The sequence below is a fragment of the Pezoporus flaviventris genome, unplaced genomic scaffold (assembly GCF_033815535.1).
Source record: "Pezoporus flaviventris isolate CSIRO_AGI_PZ_B2104156 unplaced genomic scaffold, CSIRO_AGI_Pfla_v1 ptg000006l, whole genome shotgun sequence".
Taxonomy (NCBI): Eukaryota; Metazoa; Chordata; class Aves; order Psittaciformes; family Psittacidae; genus Pezoporus; species Pezoporus flaviventris.
In genome coordinates, this window is record NW_026892554.1 from 13,031,982 (window position 1) to 13,055,557 (window position 23,576).

At 37.5% G+C, this 23,576-nt stretch overlaps 1 protein-coding gene across 2 annotated transcripts in view; it reads right to left on the reverse strand.

Moving 5' to 3' along the window:
* MYO5C (myosin VC) overlaps nt 1-23,576 on the reverse strand; it is a 35,040-nt gene that overhangs the window by 6,533 nt on the left and 4,931 nt on the right. Inside the window, exons 6-35 of one of the 2 annotated variants that reach the window (XM_061446970.1) lie at nt 23,148-23,291; nt 22,345-22,426; nt 21,656-21,763; nt 20,998-21,104; nt 20,073-20,338; nt 19,560-19,641; nt 19,095-19,235; nt 18,456-18,581; nt 17,752-17,835; nt 16,690-16,824; nt 16,231-16,328; nt 14,582-14,668; nt 14,386-14,497; nt 13,258-13,469; nt 12,458-12,623; nt 11,906-12,052; nt 11,198-11,362; nt 10,876-10,969; nt 10,267-10,330; nt 8,902-9,082; nt 8,173-8,266; nt 7,266-7,329; nt 7,099-7,179; nt 6,265-6,445; nt 4,130-4,223; nt 3,340-3,391; nt 2,964-3,129; nt 2,624-2,711; nt 1,858-1,953; nt 556-710 (exon numbers count right to left, since the gene is read on the reverse strand). In XM_061446970.1, coding sequence (XP_061302954.1) covers nt 556-710; nt 1,858-1,953; nt 2,624-2,711; nt 2,964-3,129; nt 3,340-3,391; nt 4,130-4,223; nt 6,265-6,445; nt 7,099-7,179; nt 7,266-7,329; nt 8,173-8,266; nt 8,902-9,082; nt 10,267-10,330; nt 10,876-10,969; nt 11,198-11,362; nt 11,906-12,052; nt 12,458-12,623; nt 13,258-13,469; nt 14,386-14,497; nt 14,582-14,668; nt 16,231-16,328; nt 16,690-16,824; nt 17,752-17,835; nt 18,456-18,581; nt 19,095-19,235; nt 19,560-19,641; nt 20,073-20,338; nt 20,998-21,104; nt 21,656-21,763; nt 22,345-22,426; nt 23,148-23,291 — 3,672 coding nt within the window. The remainder of the gene's footprint in view (nt 1-555; nt 711-1,857; nt 1,954-2,623; nt 2,712-2,963; nt 3,130-3,339; nt 3,392-4,129; nt 4,224-6,264; nt 6,446-7,098; nt 7,180-7,265; nt 7,330-8,172; nt 8,267-8,901; nt 9,083-10,266; nt 10,331-10,875; nt 10,970-11,197; nt 11,363-11,905; nt 12,053-12,457; nt 12,624-13,257; nt 13,470-14,385; nt 14,498-14,581; nt 14,669-16,230; nt 16,329-16,689; nt 16,825-17,751; nt 17,836-18,455; nt 18,582-19,094; nt 19,236-19,559; nt 19,642-20,072; nt 20,339-20,997; nt 21,105-21,655; nt 21,764-22,344; nt 22,427-23,147; nt 23,292-23,576) is intronic. The other variant, XM_061446972.1, reaches the window with a different exon arrangement.

Sequence of the window (23,576 nt, forward strand, 5' to 3'; positions counted from 1 at the left end):
ATTCACATTTGTTATGCAGATGAACCAGGCTAACAATTCTTATTTATAACTTGATTTTGTAAACTGGCTGGCAACATAACTTTAATCACTTGGGTACTAATGACGCAGTACCAAATGACAGTCAAAACCCCTCATTACACTGGCAGAGTACAACAGCAATATAAAAACCTCTTAAAACTCTGATACCTGCCTGCTGCCAGACATACCAACCTTCCTTCTGTCCATCTGACTTGTACCAGTGCTGAAAGCACGGGTGCATTTCACCTAATTGTAAAATGTAAAATACTTTAAATGACCCTGTCAACAAGCTCTTCAGATAGAAATAATTTATGTTAATGCATTCTGTGCATTCTGTGTTCAGCACAGTAGAACCTTACCTGGAGGCTTTACACGGATACTACTACAAACTTCAAACAGAGTGCCACTTAGGATTATTATTCTATTACAGGAACACTAGCAAATGAAAGTGTCAGCGTTCCCCAGGTACTGCACGTGCATCTTATAAACCTCACATCAAAAATCACACAGTACAGCACAGCCAAACGTAATTCCTACCTTAACAACTTGCTTGATGCCATCAATGGTTACATTCATGAAGGATTTCAGCATGTCAGCATCATTCAGATAATCTGCATACCTCACACACATGAATAAGATGTGAGCTGGAAGGCCAGGTATCATATTAACTACAACTCCACGTGGCTTTAAATCTGCATAAAGGAGAGTCATCAGGTTTTTACACAGAAATTCAATGATTCAATGTATCATTCTGAAGAAGACAAGCACTATGGGGCTCATTGCTTTAGTGACCAGTCACTTGATAACTGATTTACTGACAAATTGCTTGTTTCTGAAAATGCCTGGTTTGTATTGTTTCTGTAAGAGTATTAATGAAGTTTTCCAGAAAAGGAGAATATTGTAGCAAATTCTAAGGCCAGCACGGGCTGTGCCAGGCAGGACAACTTTAAAAGCAATTTGCATTTCCCTGTGCACTGAAGGCCTCACCAAATTCTGGCACTGCTTAATGACACACCTCTGTTCACAAAGATATAAACATTCACAAAGCTGAAGTAGGTGAGAAGAAAAGGAAGGTGCAGTTTCCAAACAGTGTTTAGTAATGGTACTAATGTACATGGAAAATTTGATGAGTTTACTATTAATTGTAAGCTAATGCAAAAAGCTGGTTTGGCAGTAAGACTGATAATGTAAAATAACTCAGAGAAAGGACAAAATTCATTTACAAGAGAAACACTAAAGTACATTTCCTTCCAGTGAAGGGAATGATATGGAAAGAACAGACAGGGCAGCAATCCATCACACATGGATATAAACCCAGTGACTTCCAGATTTATTAGATGACCAGGAAGAAAGTAAATTCAAGTCCCTGGTGTGCTCTTGAGATTTATAGCTTTATAGGTGAATAAATAATAAGAAAGATGATAGAGTCAGCATTACGTAGAGTCAGACACACTATATATATAGGTTGCCCAGGGAGGTTGTGAACACTCCATCCCTGCCAGTGTTCAAGACCAGGCTGGACGAGGCCTTGGGTGATATGGTTTAGTGTGAGGTGTCCCCCATGGCAGGGGGGTTGGAACTGGATGATCTTAAGGTCCTTTCCAACCCTTATGATTCTATGATTCCATGATTTTTACACAGATAAAGCACTTCCATACATAGACTGTCTGCCAGTGGAACAAGAACAATATAGAGCCTCCAAGTTGTACTGGTAGTAAGAGAGTGGGGGAAAAGGCAACTTCAAACATAAGTGAAATATGTTGCCTTGTAATTTTTGTTATAGTGTTCTACACTGACTGCTCTTGACTACTGATAAAATTTGAAGTATTACTAAAATACCGAGGATGAGATTTTGAATGATCCTTTCTTCATCTTCTTTTTTGTACTCCATCATTCCAATGTACTCTTTGGCTGAAGTTGGCACATGAGCTTCAGCTATCAAACATGAAAGCACTGTTATTTGCAGGTAAATAGCTAAGCTAATGCTCACATTAGAACAAACTACTGAAGAAAGGCAGTTTTCTTTGTAGTATAGTATGGGCATGGGCCCTGTTCACAAAAATGTTTTTAACTTATGGTTGCAGGCATTGTGAGTTAAACAACATTTGTATTATTCATGTGAACAGTTTCACTGGATTCAGTGGAATCACTTGCATTTATATGGCAAATAAACAGCAACAAAACATCTCTACATTAGTCACCGCTGCAATACTTTTCAGAGTATTTTATAGAATTACTTCCTATAGAAGAGCTTTGACCAAACTGATTTCGTATCAGGAACCATCTGCCACTTGAAGACTAATGGGAGAAGTTACTCATCCAATGCAAAACTAACATTCTGTTGGTTTAGAGACAGTTTGTGTGAGGGTATGGATTAACTTCTGTTGAAAGAATATTACGCTTCTGGCTTAATCTTTATCGTATAGTCTAGGTTCCACATGTGCCCATTATTTAGCTCGGTCAAAAAATGCAGGAAAGGACTTTTATGTAATTTCTATTGATGGTTCTCCTTGCACTGTTTTCTGTGGACTTAAATTTCTAACCCCGCCCCAGACTCTACCATTCAAAGCTATTATTACAAAGAAATCACATAACATTATCTCACCTTTTTCAATAGACTTGGTAAGAGTTTTGATCTGATCCTCCAATTTTTTTATTATTCTATCTTTCATGTCTAGTTTTTCCTTAAGATCCTGTAATAATAAAATTCAGTGAGTTCAGAGTGACCACAATTAAAAAACGTGTTCTATTGCTACATTATTGCCACAATGAAAGAACACTATGATGTGCTTTTACTTATATTTGATAGAAGAAACATGAAACCTTCATAGTTTTCTTCTCCTCCAATGATTTGAGAAACCATCCTGTCCACACCATGAAATCACATTATCTCCTCTATCCTGCATTTCAGGTACAGTTTCTTAATTGTGATTTCATTTCCTCACCATGTTTTCGACAGTAAGTCGTGTTGTCTCTTGCTTTATCTTGCTTTGTACTTCATCCTGGGTTTCATCTTGTATCAAACCATTGCTCATACCCTCAATTTCTTGGGCTTTGACTTTCAGTCCCTCTTTTTCTTCTATGTTTGCTTCATTCTGGGCCTCATTATTTCTAAAAATAGATAGATAAGAAGCTTTGGATTTTATTCTTCCTTTGTTAAAGCATAGTCATATTGTACTTGTTCATCACTTACTAACTGTACACAAGGCTGTAAGGCAAATCTTACATTGAATGTGGTACTTTAAAGTTTAAATGACTCTGTTACCACAGCTTATAGCAATGACATTTCTTACATTAAAAAAAATTAAACTATATATTTACCTTCTCTGTGTTCTGTCCCCTTCTAGCTTGTAATGCAGCCGATGAGACATCTCTTTCATTTTTTCAGTAATAATTAACAACAAAACCCAAAACAAAAAAGAAAGAACAAAATCATATTTTCTTACTGTTCTGGACTGGTATTCAGTAAATCTCTTCTTACACTCATGATTTTGTTTCCTCTAATGCAATTGAATGCCATGCCAGATAATGTATCAGAGAAACATCAGACTACTCCCCACCACACAGAAGGCTCTATGGGAGGAGGAATTTCGACTCCACTAGCTTCTTGCATTTGGCAGTAAAACCGCTTCCAAGTTTTCAATCAGTTCCCTAGGAAGCCACTGCAGTAGAGACTCAGAATCCCCAGCAGTGTGTGCTTTCCTAAACTGAGAACAACCTTCAAACAAGGAAATTTAGCAAGAACTTTTCCCTGTCTCCCACTCTGAATTCTTCAGCACCCTCTGAAGTCCACCTCATAGAGTATGCCTTAAGGTCCAAAACATCCTTCCTTTTTATGAGTGCTTCCAAAGGGCACAGCCTATTATTCTTAGCAGAGTCCTACTGAATTTGCTTGCAGATCACAGAACTGAGTGGCCTCAAAAAGGTAAAAAAGAGAAAAAAGCAGACATACTTGCATGTATTTTATTAATAACAGATACAAACTATACACACATTTTTTCATTGCGTTATGCAATGAAGTTATGCAATATTGCGTCAGCTTTTCAATTCAAATATAGGGAATCCATTGTATTAATCAACCAAAAGAGTAGGGACCATGCTGGTACTTTACCTTTCAACTTTATAGCCTGTTCTTGAAGACGGTTTTCAAGATCCAGTTTTTGATTTTCAAGTTCAGAAACTTGCTGTTTAAGATCTGGGATCACCTTTTAGAGAAAAGGGGAGATTTGTGCATTTCGGCACCTTCTTTTCAAGTGTCTGCAACAGTTCCTATGACACCTGAACGCCTTCAACTGCAAACAGTCAAAACCAGGAGAGACTGAGGGAGCAGTGCTACCTGCTTGCCTGACTTGTTTAGCTTTTCTGGAGGCATCTGCTGCTGGCCACTCTTACAAATGAAGCAGTGAGCTACTGAAATATTTGAACTGGCCCCAGTACTACCATTCTTCTGTTCTAGTTTAAAGGAAATTACATCCTGGCTTTAATTCCTCTGTGTCAATTAAAAATAACATTATTTACAACTTTTCCATGTATTTTCAATTTAAGTAGCTTTCCTTTTAAAGTATTTCTTTAGTTATTTTTCACTCAGCAGAAACATAATATGGTATATATTATGGCAGATATTACCTTCTGGAATAATAGCACTTCCTTGTTTCATGCATGTCTCCTCAGTACCAATAACGAGATTTGCCTGCAATTTGTTAGTAACTTGATATGCTTAGCTGCCCTCTGGTGGGGAGAGCCTCAGAACTGCACCATAAACCCCACACGCATCTGTTTTTTCACTATCAAATCATCGAACTTGTCAACCTGAGAGACAGAAACAGCTTTAGAGGCTTCTAAGAAAAAGATGCTCATTTCTGCCCTCTGATTACAGGGAAAGAATGGAGTAACTGAATTCTGAACCTGAATGTCTCACTGCAATGAAAATTGAAGGTGGGTATTGTGGGTTGAGCCCGTCTGGCCAGCAGTAGAGCACCCAGAAATGCTCACTCCCCCCATATACCCACCCACATCCTGGAACTACAGGGAAGAGACTGGGAAGAGCAGAAGCAAGAAAATACCTGGGTCAAGATAAAGCCAAACACCTCCTTTCTTCTTCCTCTACCTCAGCTTTTATAGCTGAGCATGAAGCTATATGGTAGGGGACATCCTTCCAGTTAGTTCAGGTTGGTTGTCTGGGCTGTGTGCCCTCCCAGCTCTTTACCCATCTCCAGTTCAACTGGCTGAGATGGGGCAGAGTAGGAGAAAGAGAAGGCCTTGACACTGTGTCAGCTTTTTCAGCAACAGCCAAAACACTGTCCTGTTATCAAAACTGTTGTAGCCACAAAGGCGAAATGCAGCATCATAGAGAGCTACAAGGTTATCTCCATCCCAGACAGACTCAGTACACTGTTATAACACTGACCCACAGAACGCTACAGTATCACAAAACTGCTTTCCATTAAGGCTGAATACTGGAAGTGTTCCATCAGAAAAACACAATCTGACCTAAAATAACTGTCTTTTAATTATCAGATGAGAAGTTATATGAGGTAGGTATTAAAAAGGCATTGTGAGCTACCTTTCTGGTCACTGCTAAACCTCTGATTAATCTTTTAGTTAAAACTCTGTGTTAATAAAACCCCTTAAATTAATACTAGTTTCTTCATGACTTCCAGTACAAAGCTGCATATTTGTACAAATCATTAAGCCCCTTCAAAGTTCCCTGCATTGTTGAGAAACTGCAAAAAGCACAACCAAAATATCGTATGAGCTCCGCACTGGACATCCTGGCAGTATTTTGAAGTCCAAAACTTCTCTTATAAAATCTGAGTATTCAGCCACATAAATGTACAAGGGTTCAAATGCTTTCTAAAGATTCTCAGTGTCCCCTAGCTATCAACAACATAAGCCAAAGCCTGTGTGTGCACTACACTCCAAGCCAGAGTTTGTAGAACGGTTCATATTCTGTGATTAGAATAAAATCTCAATTCAGGTTTAGGAAAAGTAAAGGGAAAAAGCCTCTGCGAGGCTGCCCCAACAAGCTGTACAGCCAAGACTAAATTTGGTTGCCTCCTAACACACTACCCAGCATGCAGGGAAAGAGCCTGTATGGGTGTGCAGTCTTAGATGGCCATACCTGTTTGAGCCTTGAGATCTCAAGGGCATGACCAAAAGATTTTGAGGTCTTTATGCCACAAACACATTTGGATTGTATTACTAAGCAACAAAAGCATACTTTGCTTCACTACACCTCGATCTTACCAGGTTTTCTGAAGTTAGCCTGCTAACTTCAAGTTGAATACCATCATTTATGTCATTTTCCTCTCGAAATAATTTTTGTAGATGATTAATATCTTGGCTGAGATGTTCAACTTTAAAGTTCAAACCTTCAATCTCTTTCTCATATATTTCTTTCTGAGACTGGAAATGACTCTCCATTACTCTGTTAAACAAAGAGGGGGAAAGAACACGGCAGATGTAGTATGACTTCTATTCAATTGGTCAGATTTACTAAGAGAAAACAAAGTACCATTGTTAACATGCAGACATTCCATTGCATTACCTGTGCATTGACATTCCATTGCATTACCTGTGCATTAAGGGAGTTGAAAGTTACGCATGCTATGGAACTTAAATGGGAAGTTCGGGTCAGATATAAGGAAGAAGTTCTTTACTGTGAGGGTGGTGAGGCACTGGAAAGGGTTGTCCAAGGAAGTGGTAAATGCTCCATCCCTGGCAGTGTTCAAAGCCAGGTTGGACAGAGCCTTGAGCGACATAGTCTAGTGTGAGGCATCCCTGCCCATAGCAGGGGGGTTGGAACCAGATGATCTTGAGGTCCTTTCTAACCCTAACTATTCTAGGATTCTATCTCAGAGAAAACACATTTCCCCAAGTGACACATACACGCACCTCACTGACGTAGTAAAAGTTTGTTAAACTGATTTTAAACTGCTCAGCCAGTTGTATAATGTAGTGTTTGTTCATTTCTTAACCAGATGTTCAGCACTGCACTGTCAGATTAGCTACTCACTGATCTTTCCATTTATTTTCTAGATCACAGCATGGAGTTATGAAAAATTGGAGAACTGAACTAACCTTGTAGCTTTTTTCAAGCCCTCATAAGCAAACCACAGTTCTCCATCTTCATTTAGGTGTTCCAAATCCTCTGTAGAGAGTCTAGAACACAAGGTGGTACCATTAGTGTGCAGGTGAACAAAATGTATTTCCTAAGATTTTTAGAACAGACTCCAGAACAAAATTACCTGCTTCTTACATCTTCAAAATCATAACTTTCAAGAAGCTGTTTTGTAACTTCTGACATCTTTTCTGGGAAAAAAAAAAAAGTTTATTACATGAATAATTTTCTGAGCACATTTCAAACTAAGTTTGATTATAAAAATCAAACCAACCTATTCCTCAATCTATGAGGTTTCTTCCTGTTACTCAGTGTATATATATGTGATTTACTACAAGAATATGATGAGGGACTTTGTTCTACCTGTGGACATCTAAGGTGCACCAGATAAAAATCAGTATTGGTGATATACCTAATAAACACAACAAACTTGCAATGCAAAATTACCTCTTTCTGGTCTGAATCTGGACAACTGCTAGAGTTTTACAGAGTTTTATAGATGATCCATCATCTAGTGCTGGGTTACTACATTAAACACTGCAGATACAGGTCTGTTCTGTAACACTGCCAGCACTGAACAAAGTGCACAACAGTAGTGCTGCTTCTTAAGTATCTTTTCCCAAAGAGAACCCAGTTCAGCAAGGTACTTAAGTATGTTTGACATTTACTGGACCTAAGGTGAAAGACAGGATGAATGAAAAGTAGATAACATAATGTTTCTATGTTCTTGGGTGTTTACAAGCTACTTGCTAAATTTTAAGTGAAGTTTAAGTTATTACCATTGATTTTTTAACCCAAAAGAGAGATGTCTGAAATCAGTCTCTTCAAAGGGGTACCCCAGATCACAGTATGCGGTGTTCGCTTTGTAAAACTCATCTGCTGTTTTTTTTTTTCTTTTTCTGAGTAAAGGTATGAATAGAATGAAACCTCTATGGTATGGGAAAAAGAACTGGGGTTTTGTCAAAGCACAGATGGAAGAAATCCATTTAAACTGTAGTTGGTAAGTTCTCTGAATTACCTAGCATGTAGCTTACCCCTCAATTCTCGCTTCTGTGACTGAGCCTGCTTTTCAACATCCAATTTTTGTGTCTGAAGCAGTTCAATTTCCTTTTGCAACTCAGGTATTTTCTGAATCAAGACAAAAATTATGAACTGAGACAAGGATTGAATGACATGGGCTGAGTATCAGTTATATCATAAGGACTATTATAATTAAGAACAACTGCATGTGGTAGAAGGCTTAAAACGTGTTTAAAGCACCTGGTTCTCAGGCATCAGAGAGAGTAGTAATGGGATGTAGTGAAAACGTGTTTGGGTCATGGAATTGATTAAAACAGATCAAAAACATAAAAAAAGGTGACTTCATACAAAAGTACTACTTTCAGGTTCAGTTTATAAACCATGGTTTTCCCTTGAGAAATGAATACTTTCTTGAGAAAAGGAAGAAAAAAAGACCCCCACATTTAAACAGACAAATTCTCAGGCACAACTACTCTTCAAAACAAGCACTTATTTCTGCAAGCAGTGACTTATATTGTGGACTATATGAAACCAATGCAACCTAGTGGTGTATAAAATGCATCTTATGAACTACAACTTCTTCTAAAAATGCACTGGAGATAAACAATTAGTGAAATATATATAAATATATATATAAAAATAATATATAATATAATGCTTTAATATCATATATATATAAACACCCACATTCTCTATTCGCTTTATCTAGCAAAGATGCCAAAATTAAATGTGTCATGTTTCACCTGTGTTTGTTTTGTAAGTTGTCCTACTTCCATCTTCAAGCCATCCTGAATGACAATTTCTTGCTGAATTTGATTCTGTAGCTGACTTTTTTCTTCTTTCAGAATCTTAATTTCTGCCTTGAGCAACTCAAACTCTTTCTCATAGTCCTGCTTCTGATTCTGGAAATTTTTCTCAAGTATCCTAAATAAAGCAATGAGGAGGTGATTTTATTTTCCTATATTTGTAAGTGAAAGAGTGGGCTTTGTTTTTGTTTTAATTTGAAGAACATGTTTCATTGAACCATTATTACATGAAAATGCCATCCTATATCCTCAGAATCAATCTACAAAATGGATGACAATGGGATGAGAATAAGCCTAGACTTCACTACATACAATTCAGATATTGGAACTGAATTCAAGGCAAAACTAACTTATTTCCACTTACAGGATAATTCTCTACCTCTTTGAGAGTTAACCTACCTGAGCAGCTTCACGCTACATTTATGGCCATAGTCAGCACTGAAGAAGGACATAACAAGAGTAAAACACTGCAAAAACCTTTCAATTTTCTACTAGTCCCCGCTGGAATGGAGTGGCTTCAAACATAATATAGCTAAGGGGCAAAGCAGGAAAACTAGCAAAGAAGTCCCCTTAGCACAGTCTGAAGTTATTTGCAGCTGAAATCAGGCTGAGCTGAAACACCACACAGCTTCCAACCCTCAGGAAAAGTGACTTGATTGCACTCTTCACACTTGAGAGAACACCGTTTATTTGGTACCTAAGGTTCTCTGTCCAATACTGGAAAAGAGTTACCAGGAAATAAACACTGGCTCTGAGGAAAGCATGCTGCAAAGCAACAGCCGTCTATTGTTAAATAAATGCAAATGAAATACCAACAGGGTGAAAAAGTTAAGGTTTTCCTCCACATTTTTAACCAAATGTCCTTACAAACACTGCCTTTCCTTCAAGCTGAATCTTTTGACCCTGTCCTTTAATATTCACTTCACAGTAATTCTGACTGGTATGGGTATGGCCATCATCTGCTCTTCCAATCCTGACCAAATTCTGAGGGTATCTCCAAAGAAACCATTATGGTTAGGATTGCCTTTCAATTCTCGGGAAGACACATGAAAAGACAGGAAACTGCAAGAGCAAAGAATAGTCTCAAGTCTACAGTATAATTTCCTCTTTGTGACTGACCCTCAAACAAGCATATGCTCTTCCTCAACTGTACATGAAGTTCTTCAGTACCAGCATTCATGTCCAAGAACACTGACAGATTCATAATGATGTGAGTATAATACATTTACAGAAGGAGAAAGGAAGGCAGGGAAAGAGAAGAAATGAAGTCTGCTTCAAAACAGTAAGATTCAGATTCCATACATTCGCTGATTTTCTTCTTTTTGTACATCGTTGAAGAGTTGCTTCGTGAGGTCATCCATTTTTTCTGTCAAAAAAGATTTCAATATTTCAAAGACCTTCATGCAATCATGGGCGTTTATTAAAACAGCATGAGCACAATGCGAAGTTTTGTTTTAATAAGTGATCCTTAGCATATTTTAAGGCTGAAATTATTCTCACAAATGCCAAAAATTAACAAAGCAAATTTTACAAGTAATGCTATAGAATACAAAGGTTCAGCAATACCAATGTGTTATTCATCTAAACTATACTTGACCCCATGTGCTGCCTGTGTCCTTTGGAATTAGATTCTTAAAAGCTGCATATTAAAGGAAGAAAGGACAAAGTGACAGGAGTGCGTGTGCATGAGATGGAAACGTAACAGGAGGAGAGCTTTTGCTACTAAAAGAACAAAATTATTACATTAAAAGCACTTCCACTTCACATTCTAACAAGAGAAGTTTAGATTTACTGTAAATTCAGCATTTATATTGCTTTCATTAGAGCAAAAGTTATTTACTCTTGCTGAAAACTTGACCTTACAACTTCAACCCACTCTAACTCCTTTAAAGCTCCTTTTAGTTACTGTACCTTTCATTTCCTCAGTTTTTTCTTGGAGCTTTCTTTCTAAGGTCTTTTTCTGTTCTTGTAATTCTTTATTCTGATTCTCAAGTTTTAAGATTTTCTGTACGCATAGAAAATAAGCATAATATATAAATTACAAAGGAAGATAGGTCACAGAAGGTCTTACATTTTAACAAGCATATATGGACTCCCTTCCTTCCCTGACGCCCCCCCCCCCCCCCCCCCAAACGTAAAGTTGCTTGGTAACTCTTGAACAATGCATCTGATAAATCCAGTAACTGAAAAAAATATTTCAATTAAAAGCATGCAGATGGCAATTAAAATTTACCTGTTCACTGTCCTCTTTCTCTTTTTTCCCTTTCTCTTCACATGTTCTCTTTTGAGCAGTTAACTTTTCAAGATCCAGTTCAAGTTTCTGAATTGTATCCATGTCATTCATATGGGTTGAAGCCAGATTGGTCAATCGCTCCAGCAAACCATGATTTTCTTTATTCTACAATGAGGTTAAAAGAAAACAGAAAAATGCACACCTGAAACTGTTTAATAGAACTTCAAAGGCAGCACCTGACCTACTTCTGCTCACCATCCCGTGTCATGATTATTTCAACCAAGGATTGTTTCCATCAACTAGATTAAAGCTACCATCTTAAAGATGGCTTGGCTGGTATGACTCTCAGAAATAAGCTGCAAAATAGATATAATATGGAATTCCCGAAAGTCACAAAATACATTGCACGAGAGCAGTATCCTTCATCCTAACACAAGTAGAGACTGGACTGACTATTTAAAATATGAGACTCTTCTTATTGGCACAACTAACCCAAAAACATAAGGAAACCCTAGATGATTCTTGCTACCTGGATGTAGAAAGAATACTATTGGTTTATTATAAAAAACCATATCGCTTACATATTCTCCCATCTTGTTGAGCATGGATGTTGTAATTCATGTAAATCTCTAGTCAGCATGAGAGCTCTGAATGAAACAGATATGATAAAGAGCCAGTACAAATCATAAGCTGACTGACGGCCCTCACCTTCTCTTCCATCTTCTTCTGCAGTTGCTGAACTCTGTATGAAAGCTGGATATTCAAGACAAACCGCCGAATATTCTGAAATCTGCGCCTGGCAAGCCATGCACGGGCATACTTCTGAAGGATCACAGCCTTGTGTTCTTTGAGCATCTTTAAAAGAAAATATTAACATCTGTCTGTAATTATATATGGCTCAATCAGCACCAATTATAACGTTCTGTGACTCTGCATACACTGGTAATGACAAAGCTTCTCATGAAAGTATCAAAACAGTGAAATACCCAGACTGCAGACACATTTGAATCACTGTAGTAATCACTAAATGATCTGTATCAGGTTTAAACCAGATAGAGCTCTTGGTGGCTTAGAGATTAAATCTAAAACACTATTCACCAGTATTATTATAGTTTTTTAACGATATAAAAATTGAGCAGAAGATATGAGAATCAGGCATGCCCAAGGTAAAGTATTAGGGATCGTTGCCCTTGTCTCCAACTGTCCTATAGAGCAATAGCTCTTTCCAGTTACTGAAATAAATCTTTTGATAGGTTGTACCTTCTGATATCTTTTTCTTGCTAGAAATCCTCTTGTATAAGCTTGTATTGTCACAGCAGCCACATGGATGAGCTGGCAAAGTCTACGAACCAGGTAACCCCGACAGTATTTCTGAATAATTATAGCTGCCCACGTTTCCTTCAGAGCTCTTGCAGTTATAGCTTGCCTTGATTCAAAAGACAATAAAGTTTGCTTAGGTCATATTAGATTTCTCATACTCGTTCCCTTGGCCAGTCAAATCACACACACACACACACAAAAAGAAGGTATTAAAAACACGCATCCGCTACCAGTAATACAGCTTTTTCTTCAATTAAAGTGAGAGAGAGAATTATCCACGATCTTTGAAATCTGTTCCACAAGCAATTGTTCCGATGGTCTTTTTCTGGTGCAGTATCTCTGCTGTATAATTCCTTTTAATAACTTTTACACACTACCTGTAAACCCTTGTAAATTGCTTTTCCTTTCTGCTACCTCATTTCTTTTCTGGCTCTGAAGCTCAGCAGTAAGCCCAAGCCGACAAGTGGGTCACGCATCATTAGCTAAGTAGTGAGCTTATGGGTAGGCAGGCCTCTCAGGAATCCAGCAGACATCTGAAACCTGCTAGAGCACTTTCTTCATATCACCTGAATAGCTTGAACGCTTTAAAGCCCATATTTACAGTCAGGAAGAAATGGAAATACAATCTGAACTGCTCATTCATAACGATTACACTGCCAAATTAGTGCTGGGCATTAGTTTGACCTTTCCTATCCCTTCAGGCGCACCCTAACAGCAAATTCATTATCATCCAAAAGTACCGTACAGTCCGCTGCCCCCGGAAATACTGCTGTATTATAAGAGCTGCTTGTTTTATGCAAAGGAATTTCTTCCGCTGCAGCCAGCCTCGAACACTCTTTTGGATCACGATGCATGCGTGTCTCAGTTTGTCTGATCGCAGCTTTTCTAAGTAAGCAACCTGTCCTGCTCTGAAGAAAATCTTTGTTCTCCCAAACTGATACTGGTTATGATCCTGAAAAAGAAAGCAATGGGTGTATTCAGTTTTTAGTCTACTATAGTAGACCAGACACTCTCTTCATTTTATAAACTGTCAGTTCAGGCAAGCTCCTCTGAAACGACACGACGTTGTTAAATAAGAATATCCTCTTTGCCTTATTTGTAGGTGGAAGCATATGGGAGGAAATTTCCACATATGTGGAAAGAACCATAGAATCACATCCAAAATACTGTACCCTAATGATCTCAAATTAAAGGGAGGATCTGGACTTATCATTAAGGCCTTGAAAGGAACCTCTTCGCACCCTCCTGCAAGCCTGGTTCCTTGGGCTCAACACCACCTCTTTGTGTACACGTCTGGCCTTGAATGAGGGAGCTGTGTGAGCAAAAACTTAGCTGCTTTTAAGCTCAGGCTCCCAACCCTTGGCCTGTGCCAGAGCTGTGCTGTAAATATGCCTGTGCTTGGTCTTACACATCCCTGATTCTGAACTCAGTCCTGACATGCTGACTTGAATCACTGGACAAGCCTCACCACTACAGGCTTGTCTAAAAATAGGAGCAATATACAAAATAGTACATTTTTAGAACAGTTCTCCAATGTGGTGCATTCCACCACCAACAGCCCTGTCATGTGCGTAAACTTCTAATACCTGAAAAAAATGTATCATTTACTGTTCACTGGTTTATAAATATAAGTAGAATATCTTCCATGTTACAAGCGAAGATATTAAGTACAGAGAGGTGAAATCTCATCATGACTGCATCGCAACACAAGGTTATTAACTCGCAAGCCTATGTGCAACACGCTGTATTAGGAAAATAGCAATGTAAACATCTTTCCTATTTGATGAGTGAGATACTACTCTTGGCAAAAAAGACTTTATTAATAATAAACACTATAATACATGATGGGTCAGTGCATACAAACCAACCTGGATTAGCCGCTGCAAAACAATCTTGCAAATCTGCTTCTTATCATTTATGGAGAGTTCCTGCTGTGTCATAAGGATGCTATAACGGCTGAAAAACTCAATGTAAGTCCACCTGGAAAATCAACAGTTAGCAAATGCAACTCATTTTAGAGGCACTCAAGTACTTTGACAGACAGAGGCCCATTGCTATCCCTACCTGGATGGGTAGCTCTGTGCACTAATTCGAATAGTTTCCAAAACACCACATGCTCGCAGTTGCTGAGCAACTCGTTTTGAATCAAACCTAAAAAAACCCAACAGAGTTATAGTTTACATTTTTGCTTGGTTTGGCATGCTATGACCATTAGAAGCATTCTACTAGTTGTATTTCCATTTCTGCCCTTAGGATGCAGGGGTCCCTACATTTTATATACAGTCATAGAATCAGAGAATCATAGCATAGTTAGGGGTTTGTTTGTTAGTTTGTTGTTTTAAATATGTGATAGGGACTACCTGGATTTCCTTTTTCTTTCTCAAAACAAAAGGAAGACTGCATCTATTTCTCTCTTGGAAAGTCCTGCTTCCTTTCTGTATTCATGTTGACAGTTCACATTAGCAAGTGGCAAAGAATCATGCCACTCTCAGCACACAACATACATAGAAATAAATTCCCTCAAGTCTATTGGGAAGAAACTCTCTCTTGGTACTCTTTAGCACGCTGAATAAACATGCTAAATGAATGAGCAAATGAATAAACCCGGATTTACTCATGAATATCTGGGTTCAAGATTATCAGCACAAGGCATAGAAAGACCCTTTCCAGTGCTGGACGAGAGCTGATATGCCCACAGAGCACTACACTACAGTGTGAATTCAGTGCGAGCTAAGAAATCCCTGTGGCTGACAGACTGTTCGTAGTTCTTTCAGATGGTACACTCTTCTAGTCTGATTCAGACAGGGTTTTATCTTACCCAAGCTATTTCCCCTCTTCATTGCTATTAAAGAGAATAATGAGGTCTCACTGCAGTGATAGTGAAAGAGTGCCATCTGTAATATGCTTTGAATGGGGAGATTTTGTCTGGCTTCAGGAAAATGAGCTAACACACTTAAATTTAATTTAGAATCAAAGTTCACCTTTTCCCTCCTACTCAGATACAGTAAGAGCTTTTTTTTCGCTTGCCATTACACAACCTTCCAGGTGAAAGCTGTGGAATCGAAACTAGAGTGCTTCTGCCTGCGCTCACTAAACAGACCAATAGCTGCATCAAGGTTAACTCCTACTTACAAGTTCATGCTTATCAAGAAGGTCATAGATATTTTGCAAATTATCCTACATATATGATTATTTTATAAGATTAAAATTGTACAAAATTGTTGGAAAAACCAATGCTGTGTTCAACACTGCTCACACCTTTTGACTTCTAAAGCTCTTCTAAATATTTCTGTGGAAAAAAGAAAAGTTCACAAAGAAAGTGGCAGTGGGTTTTATTCCCCAAATACAAACCAGTGCTAATCCATACTGTACAAGAACAAACACACCTATACAAAATATCCATCAACTTAAATTAAAGGCGGATGACCTCTCCCCTAAAAATGTTATGACAAATACACAAACAGTAATATCCAACTTAAAAATTCTTCATTAGCCTAAAATTCTTCAAGGTATCAATAACCGCTGCTGAATAATTCTAGTGTTTGTAAGATGACTTCCAATTCAGCAATCTTGAAAGTTAAAATATGTTTCCTGTATGGAAAGTTGTTCAAGAATAAGAATTCAACTTGCTGACATGTAGATACTGTGAAATAGAGAAATACTCTATTAACTTTGAAGTTAATATAACAGCTCAACACCACAAACATACTTACTCAAAAGGCAACTTCTCATCATTTGGCTTTATGCACCTTACATAATGAGGGGTGGTTGCATTGAGTGTCACCATAAGTAAAGACAAAGAATTCCGGAACTAGAAAATATCAGACAGAACAGTTTTGCTAATGAAACATTTACAGCTAAGCAAAAAGTTAAATCTTGGGTTTTTAATCTGTTAGATTTTGGCTGGACACTGGGAGACTTTCTTAGCATTTAGATCTTAAACACAGGAAACATAACAGACCTGCTGTACCTAACAGTCTCCTATATATAAATTGAACTCACTTCGTTATACCCAGATCCAGAGCACTGTACTGTGGTTGGCTCTAGCCCCTCCTGAAAACTGGATAGCCCCTATGAACAGTAGTGGAATACAGTACCTGTGTTCCACTCAGATTGCACAGAACATGTCCCTGAAAGCAGGAGCATCATAGAACAGCACGTTTACGTAGTACCTTACTGCCAACCGTCATCCGGAGTTGCTTGTTAGGTGACTTGAGAACAGGTCTTGCAGATTTGATGTTAATAGTTGAACTGAAAGGTGAAATGGACACTGGACTGTCTTGAAAAAAATTTGCACACAGATGAAACTGAAAGTGTGGTGAAAGAATCACAGTTAGATGCTGCGGAACTGCAGTAACGTTTAAACAAAAATGACAGTTTCTATAACATAAAACGCAAAACCTTATCGCTTGGGCCACGTATTGCAGGACTTGAAACCAGATTTTTAAGCCACAAACAACAACTGGAAAACAGTTCAATAACTCTGAGTCTATTGTGAAGCACGCACACATTTCACAGACAAAACTCAGTAATTGTTAAGTTGGCCTGCAAAAGCCATTTCAGCATGAGCAAACATGGACATTAATACAGAACAGATTTAGACCATTTAAGGTTATATTTTCCCAGTATTTAACTTAGATTTAGAATATGGTTTTTGCTCAGATTAAGTTTGCTTCTTAATAGTAATCCTGAAGTCTCAATTCTGTAGACTCAAAAGGAACTTCAAGCAGATGGGAAGCAGCAGGCACGTATGAGACATCTGATGTTTTCCCTGCCCTGGCATTCTCTTAATGTCTCTTGAAGAATAAACAAAGGCAGCTGTTAATGATACACTACCCATCAAAGCTACATGTAATGACTATGGGAAAAAACCTAAGTGAATTAGTCAGTTACAAGGCTTCCAAAATTCAAAGGAGATATTAAAAAAACCAAACAAACCAACCAAACAAAACCAATCAAAACCCCAAACCACCAAACAAAAATCCCATAACATACCTAGCAAAGTAAATGCACGTACATGAAAAAGGCGAATACTGCGTTTTTTCATCTTGTATGTTGTTCTGATGTTAAAAATACACACTTGAGGAATATTAATAAAAATTAAGTCTAAACAAATAGATTCAACTTCTTAAAAAACTCTTTTTATCAGAACAATATTTTAAAATTAGATGTGAATGAATTCCAGTAAAATCAGGTATTTAGAAAAAATCAGTCATTACTGACTGTTCACAAACCTTGCTGTCTTTCAAGATGTCAATCAATACTTCGTGTACTGTATCTCTGTTTTTTTCCAGAAATCCTTCACATTTATATTCTACCTGTGCAAACAGGTGCAATTATTAACTTCTCAGTTACACATACACAAATACATCAACAGATAGCAAAACAATAATTTTTAGTAAGTTGTGGTAGCCAACAGATCTTTATTATTCTTAAAATGATGGCTGAAACACTGCTTTATCCAGATTCACTATGGCAAGAATACATACACACATAGTGCAAATTTAGAAGCAGGACAAACTGTCAGAATCCTCTATCAACTGCAGTTTCCTTCTGCCTTTATCAGGAGTTTCTTTCCTTTCATTATCCTGCGATTTCAAATCTAAATATTAAATGGAATACTACATTTGAAATGCAAATCACTGAGACTAAAATACGTATGGACTACAATCTCAACTGTTTTATTTATACATTGTACTCTTTTTCTGTCTCTATCTTGATTATTTTCATATTCTCAAATTCATTAAGCACTTCTTATGTTTAAATGGTATGATACAGACAGTATTATCAATAAACAAGTAATACTATGTATTGAAGACTGATTTAATAGAAATTCCAAGTGTGGTTGGTATTTCCTCTATTTCCTAAGTTGGTTTCTTTTCTGAATGAGCTAATTCTAGAAACAGGGTGAAATAAGACTGGATTATTTACACTTTACCTTATCAGCAAAGTGTTGAATGATGAAAGACATGTTTGACATCCTCGGCTTTTCAAAGAGTGCATTTTTATTGACAAAATTATTATATAGCTTTTGAAGCCAGTTTTCATCTGTTCCATGGGGTAACTGTAAAAACAAGGGCAACCTCTTTAACCAAACTGTGACGAACTGTTAGAAACAGCAAAACTATTATCAATAAAGGGTGTTACCTGCAATCAGGAACAATCTGATCCTTAAGAATGCTAATGGGCAGAACAACAGATAAGATAATGAGTTAGGGAATGTTTCCTAATTTCTCCCATATTACTGCATGATTTGGGTTCTGAGTTGGCAACATCACTGAAACATCTCTCAGAGACCGGAAAGTATCAAAGGATGGGACACCCACTGTGCCTCTGCGCAACCTGTTCCAGTACTACACTACCCTCACAGTGCAGAAATCTGGGTTAGCTTCGAGGTAAGAATCTAGCTTTAGGTCCTTAATTTCGTAAGAGAAAAATAGGCTACAATTAAAATTACCAAATAGAGGACAATCATTAATGTTTCTTTCATAAAGAAAATGCTTTACTTCCCATTAAAAAGGACAAAAGGTGGATTACAAGCCCAACCTGTAAAAATCTATATAGTGTTTTAAATTACCAAGCACTCTTCATCCAGAAGTTCCAAAATCCCCATTTTGGCTTCAATAAGGTCAATGACACTCTGGTTGTCATAGAAGTCGATTAAAGTCCATGGGATGTCTTCTTTCATGTATTCTTCTTGTTCAAGTTTAAAGACATGCTAGATATGTGAAAATTATGAAAATGTAAGGTTACAATTAAGGAAGAAAATAAATACAATGGGTGCACGTGTGTGACTGTATACGTAAGACAGAAACCAAATATTTATGTATTTTACAGTATATTAGATGTCTGTCTTGTAAGAAAATAAACTCAGAAATGTTCATAAATATATGTGTGTATGTCGCTATTTTTACCTATTTCTGGATAGCCATTACCCAGAAATACCCATTACTCAAATACAAATAGCATTTGCAAATATCCATCATCAATATTCTCAAAACTGAAGCAAAATAAAAGAGCTGTAACAAATAAAGGAACATACCAGGTTAAATTGCTGCTGCAGTTTCTCATTAGCATAATTGATGCAAAATTGTTCAAAGCTATTCACATCAAATGTTTCAAAGCTGAAAAACATGTCAAATAAGGAAAAAATAAGACTCTGACGTTTAAATACAGATGGTAGGATTCTTGCAAAACTCTGGAAGTATTTCAATATTTCCAAGAAAATTAAATAGCCATAAGACTAAGGAGGTTGCTAAGACATTTCAAAACTTCCCTGGAAGTTAATGTTACCAGACATCACTGAGCTAAAACAGTCCAGAGTTGAATCTAGACACATCATGTCAAAAGAGAAATTTAAACCTCATTCACCAAAAATACTGCATATTTATATTTGAACATTTCCATTACTCTGGATGCTAAAAGAACTTATGTGACTATGACCTGTTAGTAAAAGAAACTCCTCCAGAATCATTAGCAGTACAAACTGAAAAGGGTCTCTTATCAACTCCAAAGAAAAGGCACAACCTAGATTTGTTTCCAGAGACATTCTTACCCATAAATGTCCAAAACACCAATAAAAGTATGTTGTTTGCCAGGGAACTGCAAAGCTTGGTTAATTCTTTCCACAATAAAGTCAAATAGGTGGGAATAGATCTTCTTTGCCAGAGCATCCCTTGCGTTAACAGCCTGAGGTCTTGTCATTGGCTTTATTACAGTCTCTGAGGTAGTGATTATCTTTCGGTGGCACAACCATTGTGCCATTTTATCACAGTTTAAATCCAGCAGTTCACAGAATATATTGAGATGTTTATCCTTCAGCTTTAAGGAAGATAAATAAATAGTATTAGATTAAATTTAATACTATAGCTGCTGTCTAGACAGTGAAATCCTAGCACCACTGATGTCAAACTATGATTTTTGGTTTTAGATAGACTTTAGATAGGTTTTAGGGACTGTGTCCACTTCTTTGCTTGGTAAAATATCAGGAAAAGCTAAAGCAAGTAACACTTCATAGAGCTCCTGATACAAGAGAGAAAAAAATAAGACTGGATGAGCTGCTTTGGATTAAGACACTCAAAGGAAAAGTTACTTCAGTCTATGTTTAGGTGTCCTTGACTTTTAGGCTTGCATTGTCTGCTGGGACACACTGTGAGCAGCTTTGCAAATGCTCTGTTTCCTGAGTGTGTTGGATGCAGGTAGCCCCAAATGGCTTTTCCAGCAGGTGTGGATCAATTTGACACAGGGTTCTCTTAGCCACATTTTGCCTTTTGTTCACACCCTCTGAACTTGGGCATGAAAGAGGATTTACATAAACACTTGCTGTGATTCTATTTAGGTGAGGATGGAAAATTCTCTCAAGTTTAGTATTTCAGATTTAATGCTGCTCTGATCCCCATATACAAGAAAAACTATTGCTAAAAGACATTTGGCATAGAATATAAAGAAAACATTAGTATCTGAATGAGCTAATTCCTTACACTGATGGATGATCTTTCATCTCCAACAGCTGTTATTTCCACATTGCCCAAGTGTAGGATCGCTGCCAGCATTTTAAAAACATCCATTTGAAAATCCCCCTTCAGACCTAAAAAACCCAATTCTTGATTATTTTAAATACTCAGAAACAGTACAATCAATTAAAATAGCACTGTGCCGGATTACCTGCTTTGTTGTGCAGCCAAGAATTGTACAGCATCTCTGCAGCCTGCTATGCAAAGCTTTGGCTCTGCCTACTTTCTGCCTGTCTGATCCAAGCAGAGATCAGGCATAAACTCCTGTACCTCCCTAAATACGAGCTCAAGTCTGACTTGGCTTTCACATGAACCATAAGAGGCAAAGAAGCTTCCAACTCCACTTCTGTCACAGCACTTGAGTCTTAGCTGAAGGGCCAAGAAGGCTTCAGCTCTTAGTGATTTTGACCATTAAATAGCCCTTTGCTCTTGCCTAGTACTTTACCAGTCCAACAGCATGATGTACAAGCTATGAAAGAAATAATGTTGGTAATTACTACTACCGTTTTGGACATTTCAGGCACAATCCACATTTGCCCACTTCAGGAAAACAACCAAACAAACCAACCCAACGAAAACAGACCATTGTTTAAATCTATTGAAGAAGGTATCCCCAAAAATTTACCCAGTAAGGCAAATGTCTTCTGAGTCTCCACCATATTTGCTCTGTCATCAACTCCTTTTATTACTGTGCTGCCACCCATTCTTGTGTAGTTAAATTCATCCGCGCTTCCTATAGATAAGAATCAAAACTTGTAATGCTGGAAAATTCACTGGGGATAGCCACTTGGTAAAGACTCTTGTAACATCAGAAAAGACGCTGTCAGGTGACAGCTCTTCAGGGATGAGCTGAGTCCTGTTTTTCTAACCTAACTCAGTTAAGCTGACACAAACAAGTATTCACAATTCCTGGCAATCTTAATACTTGATCTGATAAACAAACAGGAATGAAGACTGAGTAAACATATACCCAAGATTTGCTTCTCACAGGTGGCATTAAAGCTTCTCTGTAGGTAAATGAATCACACCTCTAAACAGTCATTATGGCATCTGTCACTAGAGAAAGTATTAGAATAACATTTTCAAAGACACTTAGGTACCTAATCACGCACTGCTCAAGTTACTAGGGATTTACGCCCAAGTTCAATACAAGCAGGATTTATAGCTAAGTAACTTAAAAATCCAAGTCCCATTGTAAGTCTGTGAGACTCATGCTACAAAACACTTAACATTCTAGCATATCTAACAGGAAAATCCAATCTTCAAAATACTGCGCTTCAAAAATGAAGAGTAGGTTATTTTCTTGAGACCTACCCAATTTGAGATGCTTATACTCAGGTTGCATAGCAGACGCACACAACTGATAAAATATGTGGTAGTTTCGCTCATTCTCTGACTGTAAGTTAAAGCAAAGAACAACATTAGAGAGAGACAGAAAAGAGTAAAAAACCAAACCACAAACAGAAAAACATTCTGTATTCCACACTACTGTAAAGTGATAATGACACTTAAAAATTCTGCTGCAAGACAGTCTGGCAAAGAAATTGCCCAATATTAAAATGGCACATCTTAGACTTCAGCAAGAAAGAGATAAATTCAAGTATATTTTCTTTTCATTACCGATATGCAGAGTGCTTTCCCTAAGGCTCTTACACTACTAAATTTCTTCTGCTTGAACAACCATCTACTAATGAGAATTGACAGATACTGCACTAAACAACTGTGCAGAGTGCCAGCTGAAACACTGCCCTGTGGTCTCTCAGAAAACTATTTCCAAACCATCCATCAGGCAACAGATATATAGAAGTATTTTTCATAGTACTTAAAAAGTTACAATAAGAGAAGAAAACCTCGTAAAAACAGTTTTATTAAGTAAGTGCTTTCTTTTGTAGATTATCACAATTATGCTCTGTAATGAGTCATATGCAATAAACCCTGGCCTTATAAATTTTCATCTATTTTTTTTACTGAGACTCTCTCTGCCCTATATACACTGCTGATTTCCAGATACAGCTGGCACGTGTTACTGTTATGACCGAAAGACACAGATTTCTCAAATACTTCTTACACTTATCGCAGGGAATGGTCCCCAGGATACATCCTCCACTTTTACCCACCTGAAAGACAACTCTGGATTTCTCAAGCAGGTATGTTCTCATGTTAGCACCAATGATTTGATAACTCTGATCAAAACTGATCTCAGTGTATTTTCCGAATCGACTGCTGTTATCGTTCCGTGTGGTTTTCGCATTGCCAACAGCCTACAAAAATTATAAACTGTTAAAATTTGCTTTACTTGCTTTTTTCATAACAGTAACTTTGTCAAGACATGACTCAACTACAAGTTCTTAAAATAAGAGGTGCTCAAGGATCAATCTCAGCATTGAGCTGCGAGACTTAAATTTTGAGGCCTGAATGTGAAGATAAGCCTCAAGTCAAAAATAGCATAACACTGCATAAACTGAGAATTAGAGAAAGTTTTCCCGTGATAAAGAAACTTAAACCAGTTTCTATTCCAATTAATAAAACCAAACAACTTGTTCAAT